This window comes from Gymnodraco acuticeps, unplaced genomic scaffold (assembly GCF_902827175.1).
Source record: "Gymnodraco acuticeps unplaced genomic scaffold, fGymAcu1.1, whole genome shotgun sequence".
In the NCBI taxonomy this organism is placed as follows: Eukaryota; Metazoa; Chordata; class Actinopteri; order Perciformes; family Bathydraconidae; genus Gymnodraco; species Gymnodraco acuticeps.
The window spans coordinates 21,611-44,670 of record NW_022990576.1 but is presented as its reverse complement, the minus strand read 5'-3'; the positions used below and the strand labels follow the sequence as shown (position 1 = coordinate 44,670).

General features: G+C 40.7%; 1 protein-coding gene across 1 annotated transcript in view; it reads right to left on the bottom strand.

The window, feature by feature from the left end:
• Positions 1 to 23,060, bottom strand: part of LOC117553826 (F-BAR and double SH3 domains protein 2-like) — a gene marked incomplete at its 5' end in the record, with an annotated part of 58,921 nt that overhangs the window by 16,660 nt on the left and 19,201 nt on the right. The window contains 8 exon segments of the mRNA XM_034227896.1: positions 1,129 to 1,281; positions 1,599 to 1,697; positions 4,696 to 4,812; positions 10,871 to 10,966; positions 15,869 to 15,991; positions 16,087 to 16,215; positions 16,303 to 16,357; positions 19,033 to 19,166. Of these exon segments, the coding sequence (XP_034083787.1) occupies positions 1,129 to 1,281; positions 1,599 to 1,697; positions 4,696 to 4,812; positions 10,871 to 10,966; positions 15,869 to 15,991; positions 16,087 to 16,215; positions 16,303 to 16,357; positions 19,033 to 19,166 (906 nt within the window).

Below are 23,060 nucleotides of genomic sequence, written 5' to 3'. Positions count from 1 at the left end.
AAGTAGAAAGTACAGGTATTTGTGTTCAACATGTGAGAAGTAGAAAGTACAGGTATTTGGGTTCAACATGTAAGAAGTAGAAAGTACAGGTATTTGTGTTCAACATGTGAGAAGTAGAAAGTACAGGTATTTGTGTTCAACATGTAAGAAGTAGAAAGTACAGGTATTTGGGTTCAACATGTAAGAAGTAGAAAGTACAGGTATTTGTGTTCAACATGTCAGAAGTAGAAAGTACAGGTATTTGTGTTCAACATGTAAGAAGTAGAAAGTACAGGTATTTGAGTTCAATATGTAAGAAGTAGAAAGTACAGGTATTTGTGTTCAACATGTGAGAAGTAGAAAGTACAGGTATTTGAGTTCAACATGTAAGAAGTAGAAAGTACAGGTATTTGTGTTCAACATGTAAGAAGTAGAAAGTACAGGTATTTGTGTTCAACATGTGAGAAGTAGAAAGTACAGGTATTTGTGTTCAACATGTGAGAAGTAGAAAGTACAGGTATTTGTGTTCAACATGTAAGAAGTAGAAAGTACAGGTATTTGGGTTCAACATGTAAGAAGTAGAAAGTACAGGTATTTGTGTTCAACATGTCAGAAGTAGAAAGTACAGGTATTTGTGTTCAACATGTAAGAAGTAGAAAGTACAGGTATTTGTGTTCAACATGTCAGAAGTAGAAAGTACAGGTATTTGTGTTCAACATGTCAGAAGTAGAAAGTACAGGTATTTGTGTTCAACATGTGAGAAGTAGAAAGTACAGGTATTTGGGTTCAACATGTAAGAAGTAGAAAGTACAGGTATTTGTGTTCAACATGTAAGAAGTAGAAAGTACAGGTATTTGAGTTCAACATGTAAGAAGTAGAAAGTACAGGTATTTGAGTTCAACATGTAAGAAGTAGAAAGTACAGGTATTTGAGTTCAACATGTAAGAAGTAGAAAGTACAGGTATTTGTGTAAAAAGTCATAAGAAAAATAAGTAGTGGAGTAAAGTACTGATACCAGAAAAATGTACTTGAGTGCAGTAACTAAGTATTTGTACTCCACTACTTCCCACCTCTGAAGTTTGATGACAACTAAAAGAGGTTACAAATATGAAAAATAATGTGTAAGAGTTGTGCAGTTGTGGGTCTTACAGAGAGTGAAGGATCATGGGTATTGAGGTTGTTCCAGCGCTCGTTCTCCAGCTCCTCCATCACTTGGTTCATGGCGCTCTTCAGCCACGTTTCCACGGCAACACCCGCCTGCCGAAGCAACTCCAGACGAGCCTCGGCCTTCACTTTCACCGTCTGCAAGATAAATCAATAAAACATGACAACATGCTGAAACAATATTTCTATGCGTGTTACTTATAGCGGTAATTTTGGCTTATATTTTGAGTTAATTAGCTTAAAGTTAACATTTATTGTCTCTCTTACACTTGAGTTTTTTTTTGTTTCACAGCAATGATACAAATTATGCATTTTTGCATTTCAGGTACACCCTGGAAAAATACAACATTGGATTGTAGCACAGTAGTATTTGACCCTAGTCTGTGTCATTTCATCTGTTTAACCACTAGAGGGAGCACTAGGGCCACATTCAGTAACAAGATCACACAAGTTACCTCTGCCCTCCGGAGACTCTGCCTGGCGACCTCCATCTTGGTCTCCAGCTCAGTGTTGTTCTGCTCTGAAGACTCCTGCGTCCCGTATCCCTCCATAGCCTGAAAACACATCACAACAAATACTAATGTCATCATAAAGTTATAAAAACACAGGACTTAAACCCAATAATAACAAATAAATCTATGTATTGAAGACATTTTACTCGAGAGAAACTTCATTAACGACCATCTTTGAGACTTTATTTATTTGCATTACATATTTATTTTGAACTTCATGAGAATTTTGGCACATTTATTGGACAAATTTAGGTGTAAAACTACAGCTTTTAAAAAAACAGAATAGCACTTCCATTTTCATTTAGATATATATTTTTAACTATGGTTTTTAAATGGCATTTTCTCTTACTATATTTATGATTTGTATCAAAACAGCAAAGCCAGTTCTGTGTAATAAAAAGCGACTTAATAAACCGGATATGGATTCTGAGAGAGAGCGACTCATTTCCTGATTAATGGAAGTGCGTTGATTCTTGTTTGCTGGAAAATAAACGTCATGCAATTCCTTATCTTCACCTGTTTACAATAAAATGAATGGGTGACAATTAAGTAACGATAAGGAAGTCTTATCCTGTATTATTGCATCGCTCCCTCATATTTCCCTTCACACATGGGTCATGATTTTATGATCCCAGGCTTATTAATATCAAACTAACCTAGGTGGTTACAGTAAAAGGACAAATTCCAGTAGTGGGAACATATATTCGTTAGTCATTAACACAACACTGACCTCTTTAACTTCCTTCAATACATTTTACAGGGCTCCTGCAGGTTACACCAACTCAAATGTAAGACTTTTTAAGACCACGAATTTAGGACCTATTTCACGGCAAGAAAGTATGAAGGAAAATTGCTATGAAAGAAGAAATACGTCTCATAATTACTTACAAAGTAAATGTATTCATGTTCAACATGAGAACGATGACTGAACATAACAGCATAACAGTACACAGAACTGTGTTAGCGTGTTAGACAAAAAGTGTGTATGTGCGTGTGACTCTGTGTATGTGTATGTGTGTGGGCGTGTGTGTGTGTGTGCGCGTGCGTGTGAGTGACAAGAGCTATAGAGCTCTGCTGTCTTCATGCTGTTGTATGATTGGTGTTTAGCTGTGGTATTTAGCGTCCACAGCACCTCCGCTTTAGGGTTGACGTAGACTCAAACGTCGCCCGGAGGTCCTCCGGTGTTGTTGCGGGAGCTGCTGCACTAGCTAACGCTGCACTAGCTAACGCTGCACTAGCTAACGCTGCACTAGCAAAACAAAACACACATTTTGTTTGCCAAAGGTGCAGCGGGCTTCAAACACGTTCCCTCCACTGGTTTCAACCAAGCACTAAATTCGATGTTTTCCAACCAAATACGGTTGAACTTACACTTCCCCATATTTATTTGTAAGTAGATTCGAAGATACCTGAGTTTCTGACTGCCGCTAGCTGAAGCTTGGTTGCTAGGTTACTAGCTGGGTGTTCTCCGATAAGGGGCCGGGGGAAACAAAGTTAGTGATTACTGGTTCCATGTTGATTTATTTCAATACAGATTGTTGGGGGGAACTGAAAGGCTCTTACCGTACTGGTTACTTTGCAGCCCGGACATTTCCCCCAAAAAATAGTTAGACGCTATCGCAACACAGAAGTATCTTTCAAATCCCATCATTTTGAAGACCTTCTAAATCATATTTAAGAACTTTCTTATTTTTTTGATCATATTTAAGACTTTCTAAGGCCTTCAATTCTGATTATCAAAATTAAGAGTTTTTAAGAACCCGCGGGAACCCTGTTTTAACATCTGTAAATCTGCTTAAAATCAAAGAGAAAGAATATATAAATTGTCTGAGAATCATCACAAAGTTTATTTAACATATTTTCACTGATGCTAATTTGCCAAAATGTGAAGAAATTCAAGCAAAAATAAACAAGAACAAAAGACAGGACATCTGTGAGTGCCTGTGTTTTGTTTCTATTGATCCTCACCACTACTCCGCACCTGATGCATTATTTATAGTATTGGCATTTGGTGCATTGCTACTTCCAACAATGAGAAATAACCTTCCACCAACTAATGTAACACAGTTAATGTTATGTTCCGCTGTTTTTGTAACCACACAAGGAACACACGACAGCAAATGGCGATGTGTTAAATGATTGATAAACTGATTTATGGATTTACAACTTCCTTGTAAAATCAAAGAAGAACTTTTCAGGTTAATTTGTGTGTTTTACTGCTTTTTTATACTGTTTTAAAAACAAGTCACAAATAGGCAAATCATTTCTAAAGCAGGATTTTCCTGAACGACAGTCCTGCTTTAGAAATGAGTGTCCTCCAGGATCTACTAGGGAAATTACCCAGATTACGTAGACTAGGTTTTACTTTGACATGACATTTAAGAGATAATAAAGATAAGAGACTTTATTGTCATCCATCCACATAGAGTACATAAAGGAACCGGGGAAGGCTGACTGTAACCGGTTTACTTTAAGAGGTAGTTCAGATTTTGTTTAGTGGAGCTGAAGGATGCCAAACTGTTTATTTGTACCTGGGTATTTTTTATTTGTATTAAAGTAATATAGCATATATTTGTGATGGCTAAGTATCCCACTTTAATTAACTGCATATAATGAATAATGTAGAAGGATGAGAGTTTGTGAAACATTGCTTTATATTGTACATATTGTTATTGCACAACAGTTCAACACACCATATTTCTTTGAGTTAAAATTTGGTTGCTAATTCGCTACCTAAGTCTGAAGTAACGCTGAATTACCATGTCTTATATCTACTTTCACAACTAATAATGTTAATACAGGCTGCTAGTTTACCACTTTTTATGTTTTATATGTTTACCTACTTTCATAATGCTGCTTATTATTTGTATACCCTGTACTTATTTCCTCTTGTATTTGCCTTTTATCTGCACTGGCTCTACGCTGTAAAGTTTCACATTTGATGAATTTTACAGGGGGGATAACATGATATGTTGACAGTATCTCCCTCTTGAATCCTGCCTACAGCTTCATGTGTTCCTCAGTGTGATCTGGTTCTCACCCGCTGTGTGTGGATGATGCTCTTGTATTCTCGGGCCACGCGACTCGCCCATTTCCTCGCCTCTTTATCCAGACTCTGCTCCTCCGTCGTGCCGCTATCTTTCTGCAGCTCCAGCACCTGCAAACACACGGAGAGAATATGAGATATAATACAAAATAATCATGGGAGACATGTTTTTAGGGGGTAATGCTAATTAATGGGGCCCTTTTATGCTTTGGGGGGGGGGGACTCTTTAAAGTAGAGACACTACATACTGATATACACCTGAACATCAGCAGGAGAGGACTCTTTAAAGTAGAGACACGAGTACATACTGATATACACCTGAACATCAGCAGGAGAGGACTCTTTAAAGTAGAGACACTACATACTGATATACACCTGAACATCAACAGGAGAGGACTCTTTAAAGTAGAGACACTACATACTGATATACACCTGAACATCAGCAGGAGAGGACTCTTTAAAGTAGAGACACTACATACTGATATACACCTGAACATCAGCAGGAGAGGACTCTTTAAAGTAGAGACACTACATACTGATATACACCTGAACATCAGCAGGAGAGGACTCTTTAAAGTAGAGACACTACATACTGATATACACCTGAACATCAGCGGGAGAGGACTCTTTAAAGTAGAGACACTACATACTGATATACACCTGAACATCAGCAGGAGAGGACTCTTTAAAGTAGAGACACTACATACTGATATACACCTGAACATCAGCAGGAGAGGACTCTTTAAAGCAGAGACACTACATACTGATATACACCTGAACATCAGCAGGAGAGGACTCTTTAAAGCAGAGACACTACATACTGATATACACCTGAACATCAGCAGGAGAGGACTCTTTAAAGTAGAGACACTACATACTGATATACACCTGAACATCAGCAGGAGAGGACTCTTTAAAGTAGAGACACAACATACTGATATACACCTGAACATCAGCAGGAGCGGACTCTTTAAAGTAGAGACCCTACATACTGATATACACCAGAACATCAGCAGGAGAGGACTCTTTAAAGTAGAGACACTACATACTGATATACACCTGAACATCAGCAGGAGAGGACTCTTTAAAGTAGAGACACTACATACTGATATACACCTGAACATCAGCAGGAGAGGACTCTTTAAAGTAGAGACACTACACACTGATATACACCTGAACATCAGCAGGAGAGGACTCTTTAAAGTAGAGACACTACATACTGATATACACCTGAACATCAGCAGGAGCGGACTCTTTAAAGTAGAGACCCTACATACTGATATACACCAGAACATCAGCAGGAGAGGACTCTTTAAAGTAGAGACACTACATACTGATATACACCTGAACATCAGCAGGAGAGGACTCTTTAAAGTAGAGACACTACATACTGATATACACCTGAACATCAGCAGGAGAGGACTCTTTAAAGTAGAGACACTACACACTGATATACACCTGAACATCAGCAGGAGAGGACTCTTTAAAGTAGAGACACTACATACTGATATACACCTGAACATCAGCAGGAGAGGACTCTTTAAAGTAGAGACACTACATACTGATATACACCTGAACATCAGCAGGAGAGGACTCTTTAAAGTAGAGACACTACACACTGATATACACCTGAACATCAGCAGGAGAGAACTCTTTAAAGTAGACACTACAAACTGATATACACCTGAACGTCAGCAGGAGAGGACTCTTTAAAGTAGAGACACTACATACTGATATACACCTGAACATTAGCAGGAGAGGACTCTTTAAAGTAGAGACACTACAAACTGATATACACCTGAACATCAGCAGGAGAGGACTCTTTAAAGTAGAGACACTACATACTGATATACACCTGAACATCAGCAGGAGAGGACTCTTTAAAGTAGAGACACTACATACTGATATACACCTGAACATCAGCAGGAGAGGACTCTTTAAAGTAGAGACACTACATACTGATATACACCTGAACATCAGCTGGAGAGGACTCTTTAAAGTAGAGACACTACATACTGATATACACCTGAACATCAGCAGGAGAGGACTCTTTAAAGTAGAGACACTACATACTGATATACACCTGAACATCAGCAGGAGAGGACTCTTTAAAGTAGAGACACTACATACTGATATACACCTGAACATCAGCAGGAGAGGACTCTTTAAAGTAGAGACACTACATACTGATATACACCTGAACATCAGCTGGAGAGGACTCTTTAAAGTAGAGACACTACATACTGATATACACCTGAACATCAGCAGGAGAGGACTCTTTAAAGTAGAGACACTACATACTGATATACACCTGAACATCAGCAGGAGAGGACTCTTTAAAGTAGAGACACTACATACTGATATACACCTGAACATCAGCAGGAGAGGACTCTTTAAAGTAGAGACGCTACATACTGATATACACCTGAAAATGAGCAGAATAAGGCCCCTTTAATATCCTAGAAAAAATATCTTCAGCAGAAAGAGGTTGTTTGTCCACATGATACACCCTTTCCTTCAGACTACCTCACATAGAAACACAATTCAATCTTTATGAAGTATTGCTTAATGCAGTGACCCACCCGAACACGTCTAAAAGGGCCTTGTAGTTTCTGAAATGTCACAGAGAGAACCACACATTTAAAGTTGTGTTTATAACTTCTGTTTTGTCAATGTGCCAACTTCCTCTTGACATATTGCATGTGCCTGGTTTTAAAAAGAGCTCTGTAGGAAAGACATACACGGGAGCGGAGCTGAAATAGAGCATTTGTTTCGGCGTCACCTCTGTTCATTCAGCTGGTACAGTACATCATCAAGGAAACATTCATCTTACATTTATTTATAAAGTCATAACCCAGCTGGCTCTCAAATATGTACGAAGAGGGGGAAATATATTTTTAAACTGAGAAACAGTGAAGAGCAAACAGCTTTTCTCAGTCATGAAGGCATGTTGGTCAAATAAAACCCCTAAATAAAACCCCTGGTTGTTTCTGATAGCTTTAAATGTTCAGCAATCACACTTTACTTAAAGTATAAAATCTAAATATATCCAACTGCTATTTTATTTTACCTTACACAGGGTGCAGCAGGGGCAGATACACATAATGTTTCCCTTATTACAGTTTAATGGAATACTTAATTATGATTGGTCAACTCGGACAGTCCAGAGGTTGTTCATTTTCGCTAACAGACCGTTGCTAAGGAGAGCAGACCGTTGCTAAGGAGGATCAAGGGACTTTGGGTGTGTCTCACTTCGGTTATTTTTCATTTCCTCGCTCCTCGGGCTCGGTGTCACTGGAAGTTGATTTGTCTGCGCCGTCTTGGGTACCGTTCCCAGTGGCCTTATTTGTGCCGGAGGACCGAGGATCGATAACGGAGGAGCAATAATCGAGGAACTACCAGACCATCCTCCGGTGAAATCCTCAGACACTCGCCCCGCCCCCTTACTGTGTATCGCTCACTGATTGGACGATGCAGCGCATGCACTGATCTGGCTGCTGTCAGACGATCAGCTGTGCAGCGTCATCACAAACGGGTCGCTTCACGTGACGCTCCGTAGGAAACGACGTCCCATTGCTCTTAAAACTAATTTCCCTGCTTCTCGTGGTTTCCTTGCGTCTCTCCATGCTTCCCTGGTGGGAGGGACTAGTCGCAGGGAAACGACGCAAGTGAGGGACGCAAGGAATCCATTTAACCGAAGTGAGATGCAGCCTATGTGCAGTCATATCAATAAGCAGAAAGAAGCCAATTTAACGTCAGCTGTGGACAACAAACATTCGTTTTAATCCATCGAAATTTTTTTAATTAATTAATTTTTATATTGCTTTATTTTTGGAGATGAACATTTGTATTTTCAAAACAGCTTGGAGAAGACTCTGAATAAATGTCTATTCTATACCATGTATGAAGGCCTATTTCTGAGACTAAGTATACATATGAGAAAGATATTAACAAATGCTTTCATTTTCTTATAAATGTAATGGATTTACAGACTTTCTTTGTATATTTGCAAACAACAAAATGCTTCTGGTGAAGTGTTTTACATTTAAAGAATACAAATAATGCATACATTGTCAATCTTTTCACACAAATAATACTGAGACACATCTTCCTACATCTGGCAGTGATTGGTTCAGCTCTAATTTAACATGGCAGTCTCTTAATAAACCAAATATGGACAATTACTGCATTTCATTTTGAGATTTCTTCTTTTAGGATTGATATAAATGCCTAAAATGTGAGTTAAGAGCAGAGTGTGTGTGGAGGGCCTGGGTGGGGAGGGGCATGCTCTCTGATGAGGCTCACAATGCCTCCTTTTCACAGATGAACCTCCCTCCCAGTTCAGCTCTATTGCCTTACCGGATCCCTCTCTGTCTGCTGCGAGTGGTGAGGGAGGGGAGGGAGAGAGGGGAGAGAGGGGAGAGAGGGAAGCTCTCCACCACTAATGTTTTCTTTAGGAACAGGCTGCTGCTTGTTTGACTTCCAATGAAAACAACGCCAGCGTTTGCAGTTTGAACAAATTGTCCAGTGTTGTCCAGTGAGGCAGAGGACCAGAGCAAAGGGAGGACCAGACTACTAGAGCCAGGATAGATGTGTGTGTGAATGTGAGTGTGTGTGTGTGTGTGATGTGTGTGTGTGTGTGTGATGTGTGTGTGTATGTGATGTGTGTGTGTGTATGTGTATTTATATGTATGTATGTGTGTGTGTGAATGTGTGTATGTGTGTGTGTGTGTATGTGTGAATGTGAGTGTGTATTTATGTGTATGTGTGTGTGTGTGTGTGTGTGTGTGTGTGTGTGTGTGTGTGTGTGTGTGTGTGTGTGTGTGTGTGAATGTATATGTGTGTATTTATGTGTATGTATGTGTGTGTGTATGTGTGAGTGTGAGTGTGTGTGTGTGTATGTATGTATGTGTGTATCTATGTGTATGTATGTGTGTGTGTATGTGTGAATGTGAGTGTGTGTATGTATGTGTGTGTGTATGTGTGAATGTGAGTGTGTGTGTGTGTATGTATGTATGTGTGTATCTATGTGTATGTATGTGTGTGTGTGTATGTGTGAATGTGTATTTATGTGTGTGTATGTGTGAATGTGAGTGTGTGTGTGTGTGTATGTATGTATGTGTATGTGATATGGATTGCAGTACACTACATTCAAGTGCAGCATCCACCCCAATACATCTCTCTTGGTCTTAAAGTCAGAATATTTTTGGACTTAATTTGACATTTTTGCTGATATGTGCAAAAACCATTATTGTTTTTATTTGCAATTTTTTTTAAATAATATCTCAAACCATAATGTGTTCGCTACTTAATTGTGTTTATTTGTATTTTCTATTACTTATGTCATGTGTGCTTTTACCCTATATTTAACGTGCAAGCTACTTAATTATAGCTTGCCTTTTATCTGCTATGTCACTTTTGTTGTATTGCTGTCGTTTCCCCCGCTGCAGGACTAATAAAGGAATTCTGCTTCTGATATTTCAATGATTTATAGAGAGCAAAACATGCTATTAATGACCAGTATATGGGTTGAAACTGAGACGCTATGGACTCCATGAACAGGTGTGCAAAGGCGCAGAACAGATTGCACTTTTAGGATGCAAATGTTACACTGCACGTTTATAGCCCCGAGCGAAGCAGCTGGGAGAGCAGATTCTGATAAGATCACAGCAGGAGACTCAGACTGAAAGCATTACTCCATAGAAGATAAAGAAAAGTGTGGGGCTGCACAGGTGGGGCCATGTTGCCTCAGGTTCTGGTGGGAAACAATGAAATACAATCCAGGAAGTCCATTTCATGTTGTAAAGCCACGACACTCACATCTGTGTTTACTGTAGGAAACCATGAGGAAGGTTTCTTTAAATTCTCTGATTTGTAGCAGCTTTCTGCTGACTCTATGGAAGGCTGTTTAAACCATGATTTGTGTAAAGCAATTTGTAGCTAACGGTAACCTCCCGACATGTTAACATATGTAAATCAATCAATACATTTTTTTGACAGATCACATATGCACAATTGGGCAAGTGAGGTTTCAGTAGAGTCGTGTGTATTTTGTATGAAAAGCACAAATCAATTCGGCTCTCTCAAACTTCACAAAAATTCAAGCAATTTTCCAGTTTATGTTCATTCATCAAGCGGTAACATATAAAATATAAAAGCCAGGATTTACCGTATCTGTGTCACTGGGCTGGAACATGAAGTCCGGGGCTTGCTGAAACATGAGGTTCTTCTCAACAAACAGCTGCTGGTGGAACTCCTGCAGAACCTACGTGTGTGTGTGTGTTTAAGGGAAAAGAAGAAGTACATAGTTTAGTATAGCCAGAAATAAGCCATAGCTCTAGAGCAGGGGTGGGGAACCTTTTTCCTCTCAAGAGCCATTTCAATTTTTTCAACATCCTCCGAGGGCCGTATAAATGATTGACCTCTGCATAAAAATACAGCCCATTCATTTGGCCTTTCTTTCATCCTGTGCAAAGAAAAAGCAACCTCTTAATCCAGATATCTCACCATGACTCGCGCATGCATGCACGTGCACGGTTGTGGCATGATCACCAAAACAGAAAGATATGGACACAAGATGTGTGCAAATGTATTTAGTTTCCTATCCAAATCAAATCAAATTTAGTTTTATTTATATAGCACATTTATAAACGATTTTTGGTGGAGCCAAAGTGCTGTACATATAATAAAATTAGCCTACAGTAGAGACACTTTACAGCAAATACAACAGCACAGATTGTTCAGAATCTCAGTATGAGAAAAACGACACCCTCTGTCCTCAGACCGTCTGTCCTTAGACCCTCTGTCCTCAGACCCTCACATCGTACAAGGAAAAACTTCCAGAGAAAACCCACAGTTTAAAGGGAACATGGGAGAAACCTCAGGGAGAGCAACAGAGGAGGGATCCCTCTCCCAGGACAGACAGACGTGCAATAGATGCCGTGTGGAAATCAAAGAGATAATACATTTACAGCATATAGACCGAATGTTAGGAAATGCATGTGTCTGTAATAAGAAGATGAATCCACGAGGATGTCAGCTACAATCCTGAGGAAGCCATCAGGGAAGCAGCATGACGAGACCCAAGGCAGGACCGCAGAGACATGGACATGTGGACATGATTTAAGTGGGGGGGGACCTAACCTCCTCTAGGGGGGTCCGGGGGCATGCTCCCCCGAGAAGATACTTAGGCTTGTGTTGTATTCAAGGACCCTGACCTTCGTGTTGTGTTCAAGGACCCTGACCTTGGCCAGGAAAAACAGGCACTCGCTTGTTTAATTATTTTGCGTTCTAGAATTCTTTATTTTTTTGCGTGTGTTTATAAATTACCTCGAGGGCCGTACCAAATGGTCTCGCGGTCCGTATACGGCCCGGAGGCCGGAGGTTCCCCACCCCTGCTCTTCAGCAACCCTTCTTGCAAAAAAATCCTTAAATGTAATCAAATCTAAATATATTTATATAGTACTTTTCACACACAAAGGTAACTCAAAGGTGCTTCACAAACCAAACACATAGCCAATTTACAAAAAAACAAACAATACTATCTCCCCCTTCCCTGGTCATAACCAGAGTAACACATAGCTTTGTGATTAAAAATAACATTTAATACCAAAGCAGGAATGTATAATACAGGAATAAAATAATACAAAATTGTAAAACGGAGTCAAATTACAATAAAAATACAATTACAATTCAATAAAAGTTAATGTAATATGTTACTCAGAAACAGTTTCTTTATGTTCCTTTTTACTCTTTAAAAGACAAAGCCCTGTAGATGTAAAGAATTAACAGACATTAAAAGTAATGACCTGTATGTGACATCCCACAGTTTTTTAAAATGTCAGTTCGCTACTAACCTTCATTAGCCTCCAGAGGTGGAGAAATTATTTACTTTTCCTACATTTTCATATGAAACGCCATATTTAGACTTAGGCTTAACACAACATATTAAAGAATGTCATGATCACTTCATGGAGTGAAATCAAAATGTCCCTCTACACAGAGCTCACATAAGATCTGCTGCAGGGGAGTCGTGTTTTCACGGGAAGCACGTGAGCACTGAAATGTGAGCTCTGCCTGAAAAACCGCTGCGTCCCTCTCTAATGATTTGTTCTTATTCTGACCCGAGAAGAAACTAAACGCCAGCAGAGAGGCAAGATGAACCTGAACAGAGAGGCTAACGAAGCTCAATGAGTGTAACCCAGGAGCGCAGAGGAAACTCTAACCTGCCAATTCATTAGCAGGCGGTGAGGCAGAGCTCTTAGTAAGGTTGGAGATGTCCTGAACACATCTTAACCCTAGATGCACGAGTGACTGGACCTACACTCTTCCATAAGTGGGTCAAAAAGGACCCGTATTAGAGTAATATGTGTTTTTATGGTCATTTTGGTTAAGAAAAATCACTTATATTAATATTTAGTATTATATTTTGGTTCACACTAGAAATATTTTATATTACATTTTTCACTATTTGTAATTTTAGAAAAAAAAAATTACAATTTGAAAAAAAACGTTTTGAACATATTGATGCAAAGGTCGAACCCTCTCTTACCGGCCCTGCAGCTGAACGACCTATCCTACCTTTATTTCCTCCCACCTTCACTACTGTAACTCACTTCTCTACGGCATCCGCTCCCCCTCCCTCGATAGACTCTAAATTGTAAAAAATGTAGCCGCCCGACTCCTCACATCACACCAGACCTTCATTGACTTCCCGTCTCCCAACGCATCGACTACAAAATACTGGCCCTCACCTATAGCCCTCCACCATCCGACCCCTATCTCACTGGTCTTCTCACCCCTTACCAACCCTCACGGTCCCTCAGATCCACCGCAGGATCTCCTGTCCCCCCCAAGTCCAAACTAGGCAGCTTTGGGGAAAGAGTATTTTCAGTGGCAGCTCCCATGATCTGGAATTCCCTCCCCCAAGATCTCCGCTATTCTGAGACCCTCACAGTATTCCAGTCCCTTTTCAAAACTCATCTCTTCTCCTCTTGTCTACTCATAGCCCACCCCCCATCAATCCATGCCGGTTGATCAAGTTTGATAGTCCTATTTTTCATTTCATTTCAAACCTTTGTTTAACCAGATTGGACCCATTGAGATCATAGATCTCTTTTTCAAGGGAGACCTGCAGCATATAGGTTCCACGTGAAACATAACACCAGAGGTTGCGCTAGACTTTTTCGCTGCCCGTCATTTTGACGGACAGGATCGTAAAACTTCCGTCAAAATCCAGAATTACCCGTCGGCCTTTACACAACTCTGACGGGGGGGGGGGGGGGGAAAGCATGCTCGTGAACTGTCAACGGGGACGACGACAACAGTTCACATGCGCCGTGTTATGCATGGCTGCTGCACCTCGCGGGAGCGTGCACAGCGTAAAGCCAAAACTCACAGACATTTCAATGATCTGTACGGCAGTTAGGAAACGGTATAGTTTCCTTTTTGGAGGGCATGCATAACACGGCATAACACCGGAGCCTCGCTGCGGGGACACTTTGGCGCTGTTCCGAGTTTGTTCTAATCTGTCAGACGGACTGCTTTCAGATTTGTCCGTCATTGTTAAAAAAAATCCGTCATAGACGGAAAATATTCGGTTAACGCGACCTCTGCATAACACAATAAAGGACATCATACATTATATTTACAGGATACATTTACATAGTTATAGACATTTACAAGTGCCCATAGTATCAACGAGCATTTCATTTAGCCTAGCTTTAAAAACATGCAGAGGAATGAGATTGCTCAGTTTCAATTCATTCATATACAACAAATCACCATAGTCCAGCACAGGTTTCTAAAAAAGAAATATACCCCCCACCCTAACCTTCCCTTAGATTGAAAAGCGATTTTGAGTCCTTGAAAAGCCCTATACAAATATAATGTATTATTTGTATTATTATGATACTGACAGGTATCAGATCTGGCTGTGTAAAACAATCTTCCTGAGAGGTGTCACTTGTGATGTAGTCTGTGGTCCACAGTGAATGTATTCCTGACAGCAACAGGTGATAAGAACCAAAGGTTCCCATAGGATCCCGATAGGAAATGCATGCGGGTAATTTTTGACCCACTGGAAGCTTGGGGTAGAAACAAAAACTACAATTTCTTAAAATGTATAACATTTAAAAAGTGAAAGGCTTGATATCCAAAACATGTTTTTTGAGGAATAGCTGGAATATGAAATGATAAAAAAATGTAATTACAAAGATACTTCAAGAAAACCAGCTCACCGGGTCAAAAAATACCCACTTATGCATCTAAGTCACACTGTGTCAAACTCAAGGCCCGGGGGCCAAATCAGGCCCGTGGTGGATTTAATTTCGGCCCGCAGGATAATTTCTAATTCCTATTAGATCTGGCCCTCCGGTATATTGCACGCACACCTTCACTCCATCCTGAGGGTCTCCTCAGCTCAGAGACAAACATTGATGACCTTGCACCCAAGATGAGATGCCAAGTATCTGAACTAGCATCACAGAGCAGCACTGAGTTTAATGGATGCTTCCTTCAGCACTTTCTCTCTCAGGACAACAGGGCATGTTTATGTGCAATAAGTTCATTTCAGTTCATATCTGTTCCCATGTTTTGTCCACCTGAGCCTGCACACTTTATGTGAGCATTTTGCTGCCCATTAAGGTAAAAAGTAGTGTTGAAATAGCAGATTTATTTTGAAGTCAAACTATTTCTGACTCCCATATTGACGAATACACAAACCCTCCACTGTGTAACACCTCTGCATAATCATGAGAGTAGAGCGATACATCTTCTCATAATAAAGGGTAACTTCAACGTGTTTCTAAACTTTCATTCCTATCAAAGGTTTGTGCAGCTTTTTAGTGGGAAAGGAAAGCACTTAAGGTACCATAAAAGAAATCAAGCCAAACAATTAACTAAATACCCATTGAATCACCTGTTCTGATACAATTGATATATTTATTTTTACCAAATATACTGAGCGCTTTTGGCAGAGACATTGCTTTTGGGAGCATTTGAGTTCTATCTATCTTATATTTCGGTTGTTTCTTAAATAAGCACGGGGCAGGTGTCTCATTTAAGTGAATAAAAGTAGAAAATCCGACTTGACAGCATCAGTCAACAGATTTGAAAAAGGACTATACAGAATTGTAGTGCTGGTTGTCCAGTGTGTTTGAAGACTCACCCCGTTGGAGCTGTTGAGGAGCTGGTTGAAGGTGTTGTGGACGGCCTGGTAACTCTCCAGCTCCGTCTGACACAGCGAGACGAGGTAATCCTTCACCTGCTCGTAGATCCTGCCGTCTAACACCTGCACACAAATATCCCCCCTATAAGTTTCTGGAGAACACGTTTGATCTTCCACCAGACACACATCCAACCACTCAGAGTGACGGTCAGCCTCACCTTGATGCAGTCCATGAGGTCTGTGTTGTAGTAGCGCTGCTGGTGAGCGTTAGCGGCTGCTAGCATGAGAATGTAGTCGTTACGGGCGTGTGTTGCTTTGGAGTTGCACTCGCTTCTCTTGGCTTTCAGCTGGGAAATGAAAGTGTATAACTGATGAGATGCAACACCAACATGTAACAAAATGTGGGGCAGTTGAGAAATATCTAAATCTCATACCTTGACGGTTGCTCTCTGAAGACTGGATCTGGACTGGAAGAGACTTAGCCTGGACCTGGGAAGAAGTAAGTATTTCAACAGTATTTCAATATTTCTTACAGTTGTAGTTTCGAATATACACAGCACAGAGGACCAGGAGGCTAGCTGCTAGCATACAGCTTAAAACACTTTCTTATATGTCTAATACAGCTGGTTTGAAGAAATCTGCCTTCCTCTGCTATATTTCCCACAGAGAACAATGATCAGCTGCAACCACTAATTCTAAATAAATGTTTAGCACGAATGCATGTGAATAAGCAAGACTTTAAACAAGGAGAGACTTTATTTCATGGAGCAATGCATTCTTGTATTTAAAATAACTGCATCTATAGTCCAACAGAAACTGAACCAATATTGTAAAGTACGCTTTTGAAAACTCAACATTTGACTATTTGTAAAATTCAGAGACAATGAGACAAAGGCATCCATCAGTGTGAGTGAGTGAGTGAGTGAGTGAGTGAGTGTGTGAGTGAGTGAGTGAGTGTGTGTGAGTGAGTGAGTGTGTGAGTGTGTGAGTGAGTGAGTGAGTGAGTGAGAGAGTGAGTGAGTGTGTGTGTGAGTGAGAGTGAGTGAGTGAGTGAGTGAGTGAGTGAGTGAGTGAGTGTGTGAGTGAGAGTGAGTGAGTGAGTGAGAGTGGTGGTGTTGTGTGTGTGTGAGGTGGAGTGAGTGTGAGGTGAGTGAGTGTGTCGTGGTGGTGAGTAGTGACGTGAGTGAGGTGTGTGTGAGTGGTGTGTGTGAGTGGTGTGTGTGAGTGGTGTGTGTGAGTGGTGTGTGTGTGCGTGTTGGTGTGTGGTTGAGTGAGTGAGTGAGTGCGTGTGAGTGGTGAGTGGTGGTGTGTGAGTGGTGAGTGGTCGGTGGTCGTGAGTGGAGTGAGTGCAGTGTGTGAGTGTGGGGTGTGACGTGAGTGTGCGTGAGTGCGTGAGTGGTGAGTGCGTGTGTGACGTGCGTGGTGCGTGCGTGAGTGCGTGTGAGTGGTGAGTGATGTGTGTGTGCGTGGGCCGTGGTGCGTGGTGAGTGGTGTGTGGTGAGTGGTGTGTGAGTGAGTGAGTGGTGAGTGTGAGTGAGGGTGTGTGAGGGTGATGGGAGTGAGTGGTGAGTGAGTGAGTGAGTGGTGAGTGAGTGAGTGAGTGAGTGAGTGAGTGAGTGAGTGAGTGAGTGAGTGAGTGTGTGTGTGTGTGAGTGTGTGTGTGTCCATCCATCACTTAGTTGGAATAAGCAAGCCATGCGACCAGAATAAGGACGGTTGGAGGGGAGCAATCTGATTACTGCTGAATGTATTCAGAGTATACAGTCACCAGGTTACTTGAGTGCATGTAAAAGTATTCTCCGATGACCTGCATAACCTAGTTGTACTGTTTTTCTAAATGTTAACACATTGATTGAACAGAAAGCAACTACACATTGCAACAGACACGTAGGAAGGGAAGATTGTGCAATGATTTAGCAAAAGAAAAAAACGTTGAAGAACCACAGACAGTAAATGATCCAACTTCACTTCTCTGCACCTCAATGACCTCAAGTCCCTCTGCAGACACTGTGAAGAATGTGTGTGTTTACACATGAGGCCTGAAGTAGTATTTGTAGTATTAGAATGAGTGCCAACGCAGCTGCTAAGCCTTTCCGGCTGCAGAGCTTCACCCTATAATAAACTCTCCTGATGGGCAGAGAAATGTCTGCAATGTGGAGAGGCAAAGAGCCAGCTGGTAATGTGTGCCAGGACTAAACGTGGAGAAGAGACACCTGAATATCAGACTGGAAACTAATGGGTACTACCATCATTGATTAGTTTGATAAGTAGTTTGTTTTTCACCTCAAAAACATCTTTGGCTTATTGTTGCTTCACTTGGATGTTATCAAACAATCTGATTGGTTCTTAGCCGTGATATAATGAGCGTATATCACGGGTAAAATTGTAGTTTGCAGTATCCCTCCGCGTCTGAGAAACACCACGCCCCTTAGCTGTGATATAAGGACCATATACCACGGCCTGTCGTGAGCTATTGCTTAAATATACCATTGGGCATGATTGGTGACATCACAGATATAATTAAAACGAGGGTCCAATATGCAACTTACACAAGCGTCATGTGGAAACATCTTGTGTCCACGTGACATAGATTCAGGATTTTGCAATGAGGAACAAGTAGTGTATGTGATTCTAAAAAGGTTGAATCGAAAGCAGGTTTGTTTTCTACATGGCTCAAACTTCTCTGGAGTTTTCTTTTAATGAATTTGGTCAGGTGAGGTGGTTAGAAAATTGTGAAACACTGTGAATCAGAAGACCTAAAAGCCTAGAGTGCTGTATTGCAAATGCTTTTCTTGTATAAAGATGTAAGATATTTACTAAACTATAATGTCATGCAAGAAAAAGCAAAGAATCCTCACAGGGAAAGTTACAAACATCGAATCCTTGGTATTTGTCTCGAACATTGACTGAAATGATCATTTAATCATCAAATGAATTGCTTTGTAACTTGGCGAATCGTTTCGGCTCTAGTTGTGTGTAGAACTTGTTTGCTCTTACAAACAATTGTCAATTGATTGGTACTATTTATTTTATAAAGTAAACTATTCATTGAAATGTGATGTTTCCCGTGCAGCAGCGACCATTTCCACTTTACAAATGGCTTATTCAACTCGGGATAACATCAGTCAATTCTAATAATCACAGTAGAGTATTTTGGTTCGTACTTGGCGTCCAGCTCGGCCTTCTCTCGGACGGCCTGAGCCATGGTCTCGGCCTCCTGGTATTTCTTCCGGCTCTTCGTCAGCTCCTTCACGGAATCCTGCAGCTCCGCTTGAACCACCGTCAGCTGATCAATACACTGAGGATGGAGACATTTAAGTTTTACATTTATGGAAATTATTATTATTCCTGCAATGCATCACCTGAAAAGTATGCAAATCCCTGTGTGGTGAGTAATGTCAGGATGGTGTGTGGGATACAGCAGCTACAAATAGGGGGCTGTGAACAAGAGCAGCTCTGTAGGCTGCAGGAGAGAGAAGGAGGATTAAGGCATCAGGATCGGGAAATAGACTCCAGACGTACAGCGATCCACTTCAGAGTGGGATTGATAATGGGCTGCTAACGGTCATCAAAGGGACAGTTTGGATCTCTTGAAGCAGGATTTGTAAGGTAACCATCATACAGTAAGTAGATGGGAGATAGCATGCCATACATTTGGAGGAACATAAGCAGCAGCAACATATTTAAAAGGTTTACATTTAAGCTTGATTAAAATGATTTCCACCACTTTGCCTTGCAATCAATAATCTTTATAGGTGCTCCCTTTAAAGCCACCGGACTCCTTTACAACCTCAAAGTATTATACCTCTGCCAACCAGTCAGTTGCAGTTTATATCAATATCTGCCAAAATGTCCTCACTTAAAGACACGTGTGTAACATTTTTATATTGACAAATTCCTTCTTGAATTATAGCCATAAACAGATCCTGTGAGATTACAGCACCTTGACCTTTGACCACCATATTCTTATCCGTTTATCCTTGAGTTCAAGTGGAGATTTAAAGAAATTCATTTAAGTATTTAAGATCTATATCTGATTCTTAGATATAGTGTTCACAAGAATAGTACAGACAAACAATACATTGACCGTACAGAACACAGGTTTTGCCTTGAGTTGTTTGTGTTTCTTGTAACTTTGGTGAATCTGAACTAAACCAAAAAAACACAAAGAAACCAACTGATAGATGCAGAGAATCCGTTGTTCTGCAAGGTAAAAACACCCGTGGATTTAAAGAGAGCTATATACAGCTTCAGTTCATTGTGGAAAGGGCTTTCTGACAGCAAGGTAAAGCGGGGAAAATATTCCTTATATAGTTTAGAATTTCACCTGTGATGCCCCATTCCCCCGCGGGCAGGGGAAGAAACACATCACTGCAAGAAACAGCGTCTGAGGGCTTCTTAATATTTAAAAAGCTAGGAATGTGTCATACCCAACTAACGGGAAGAAACTCAGTACCTGACGATATGAACCATTTTTGCCGAAACAAAACACAAGTCTCACAAGAAGCGTCTAAATAAGCGCTGAGCGAAGAAATGCTATCGCACTTAGCAGAGAACTCACAGCGTAAATACCCTTATTACTTATCGTATCTGCAAAAACAAGATATCGATTAGCAAGCTGAGATTCCACAGATTCCAGAAATATAAGTATCATCACTGAGCGATCCGAACTCGCGACAGGGCAAGCGAAAACAGACACGTAGCTTCACGGAGGAAGCTTCTTACCTTAGCTGTTGTTCTGATACAAATTTGTGTTCAATGGCATCAAAACGATAAAAACGCTGCTGAAGGTTAATCCAATGTGTCTGTGTCCCTTTGAAATGATTCCTGATAATCCATCTTCATATTTACTAGTTTGAGCCTAGGTTTCAGTTTGCAGTTTCCAGAGCATAACATTGCTTTCTCTCACTTGTCAATGGTAATGTGTGTATGTGGAACTTCCCCTTCAATTCTATTGGCTCTAGCGGTTGAAAAGAGCTGTCAATCACCAAAATCGACCAATGGGTTCCAGAGAAACGGCAAATCCACCCAAATCCTTTTTTGTTGTTTTTTGTTGCTAAACCTCTCTAAAAAGGTCAAATGTCACTTGTTTTGCATCAATCTTGATACAGGATACTAATGATCTGTTATAGTTTGGATTCCTTTTAGTCTACTATCCGATCATTCAAGGGTGGTTTTCACTATAAGTAATGTTTTTTTTTGGACGGACACTATAATTTAATTTTTTACTATGTTCAATCTGAATTTACTTTACAATAAAACAATTCTATATTGATTCTGACTGGTCTACATCCAACTCACAGGTTTATCCTTGCTTTGAGAATTGATTGTATTAATTTACCCCTTTTAGAAGTGAAGATATAGTCAATTGTTCTGGGAATGTCATTTTCGAGCCTGAGGCCTGAAAAACAGGCTCCGGGCTCAACAGGTTAAAGGGGACCTATCATGCAAAAGCACTTTTTGATGTCTTTTATACATAAATATTAGGGCTGTCAGTCGATTAAAATAGTTAATCGGGATTAATCGCACCTTTGTTATCTGTTCTAGATGTTCCTTAGAGGGATATTTTTCAAGTTTTTAATACTCTCATCAACATATGAGTGGACAAATATGCTTTATATGTGTGTTTATTATCATTTGATCAATGACAAATATTCTCATCAATATTAAACACAATAACCTCTGAACATTAAATATATTCACCTCAATTTAACCTGGAACCTCTCTCATACAATACAAAGTGTGTGTGTGTGTGTGTGTGTGTGTGTGTGTGTGTGTGTGTGTGTGTGTGTGTGTGTGTGTGTGTGTGTGTGTGTGTGTGTGTGTGTGTGTGTGTGTGTGTGTGTGTGTGTGTGTGTGTGTGTGTGTGTGTGTGTGTGGAGAGACACTGTGATGGATCGTTGGAGCTATGTGCAACTCAGGCATATGCTCGAACAGGAGCTGCCTGGACGCTGCAATCATGTTGCGTGTTGAGTGTGCTGACTTTTCGTACAATGTCCCACTGTCTGGCTACCTGCATAAAGTCAAGTGCTCGGCGCAACTAGCTAGCACCAGATGCTAACAACAACAATACACGTAAGGTGTGCCTGTTCTCTCTCTCTCGCGCCACACACCCTCCCGGTCCTCCAGATGGCCAGTCGGTGCCTGCCGGTGAGCGTGGAAGTGTGGTCTGCTGCAAGCGGGCGGGAGGAGCGGGGCTGTCAGCATCAGCTTGTAGATGGTATTTTAAACTCGATGCGCTCTGAAACTACGGGGCGGCCGAGGACAAAAAATACACATGCGTTAAATCGCGTTAAAATAATTAGTGGCGTTATATTTTGTTTGCGTTAACGCGTTATTAACGCGTTAACTTGACAGCCCTAATAAATATGTGTCCCCGGTGTGTCGGGGAACTCACGCAGTGTCAGAAAATAAAACCCTCTCTCTTTTCCCCCGTACCCAAATCTCTAAAAACGGGGAACAACGGAGCTGATCCAGATTTGTGTCCGATATGACGTAATATCTGAAATGTGGACCCACGGCCCAATCAGAAACGTTGCTATCAGAAACAATGCCCGACTGTTTTGGACGTAATATGGTCGGTGTTTACATTAGCATCGCTAACACTCAGAGCTAACCTGTACTGGAGAGCATATGTGTGAAGAAGCAGGAAGTAAAAAGGAACTCACCTTGTGGTATAACCGGCAAGAGAGAAAGCCTTTGAGCTCCAGACTGTTTCAGAGAGAATCCTTGATAATCCATGATATGGCGTTTCATCACGGCAGCATTTAGTTTAGACAGTAGCTTTTTTAAAGCTTTATACCCCAAATCAGCACTTTAGAAACAGGAAGTGAAATAGAGGGATTTGAGGCATGGCTAGAATGGGTGATCTGTTTGGTATTTTGAGCAAAACACTTCATAGACATGTTTTTTATATATGTTTATATAACTGAGACCTATGCTATTGCCTACAAATAGCATGATAGGTGACCTTTAACTGATACTGATTTCTTTATGTGGTTCACATTAATACATGTATTTGCTTGTTGTTGGTACCCCTGTCCGTTTTATCTGAATCTACTGTTGGTAAAACGCATAATAAATCCCTCATAAATCACCCTTCAGATCCCATTAATCTATTTAATGATAAGCGCTGCTAATGTGACGTCTGGACTCATATATTGCGCAGTTTATCAGTTGTTCACTGATAGTT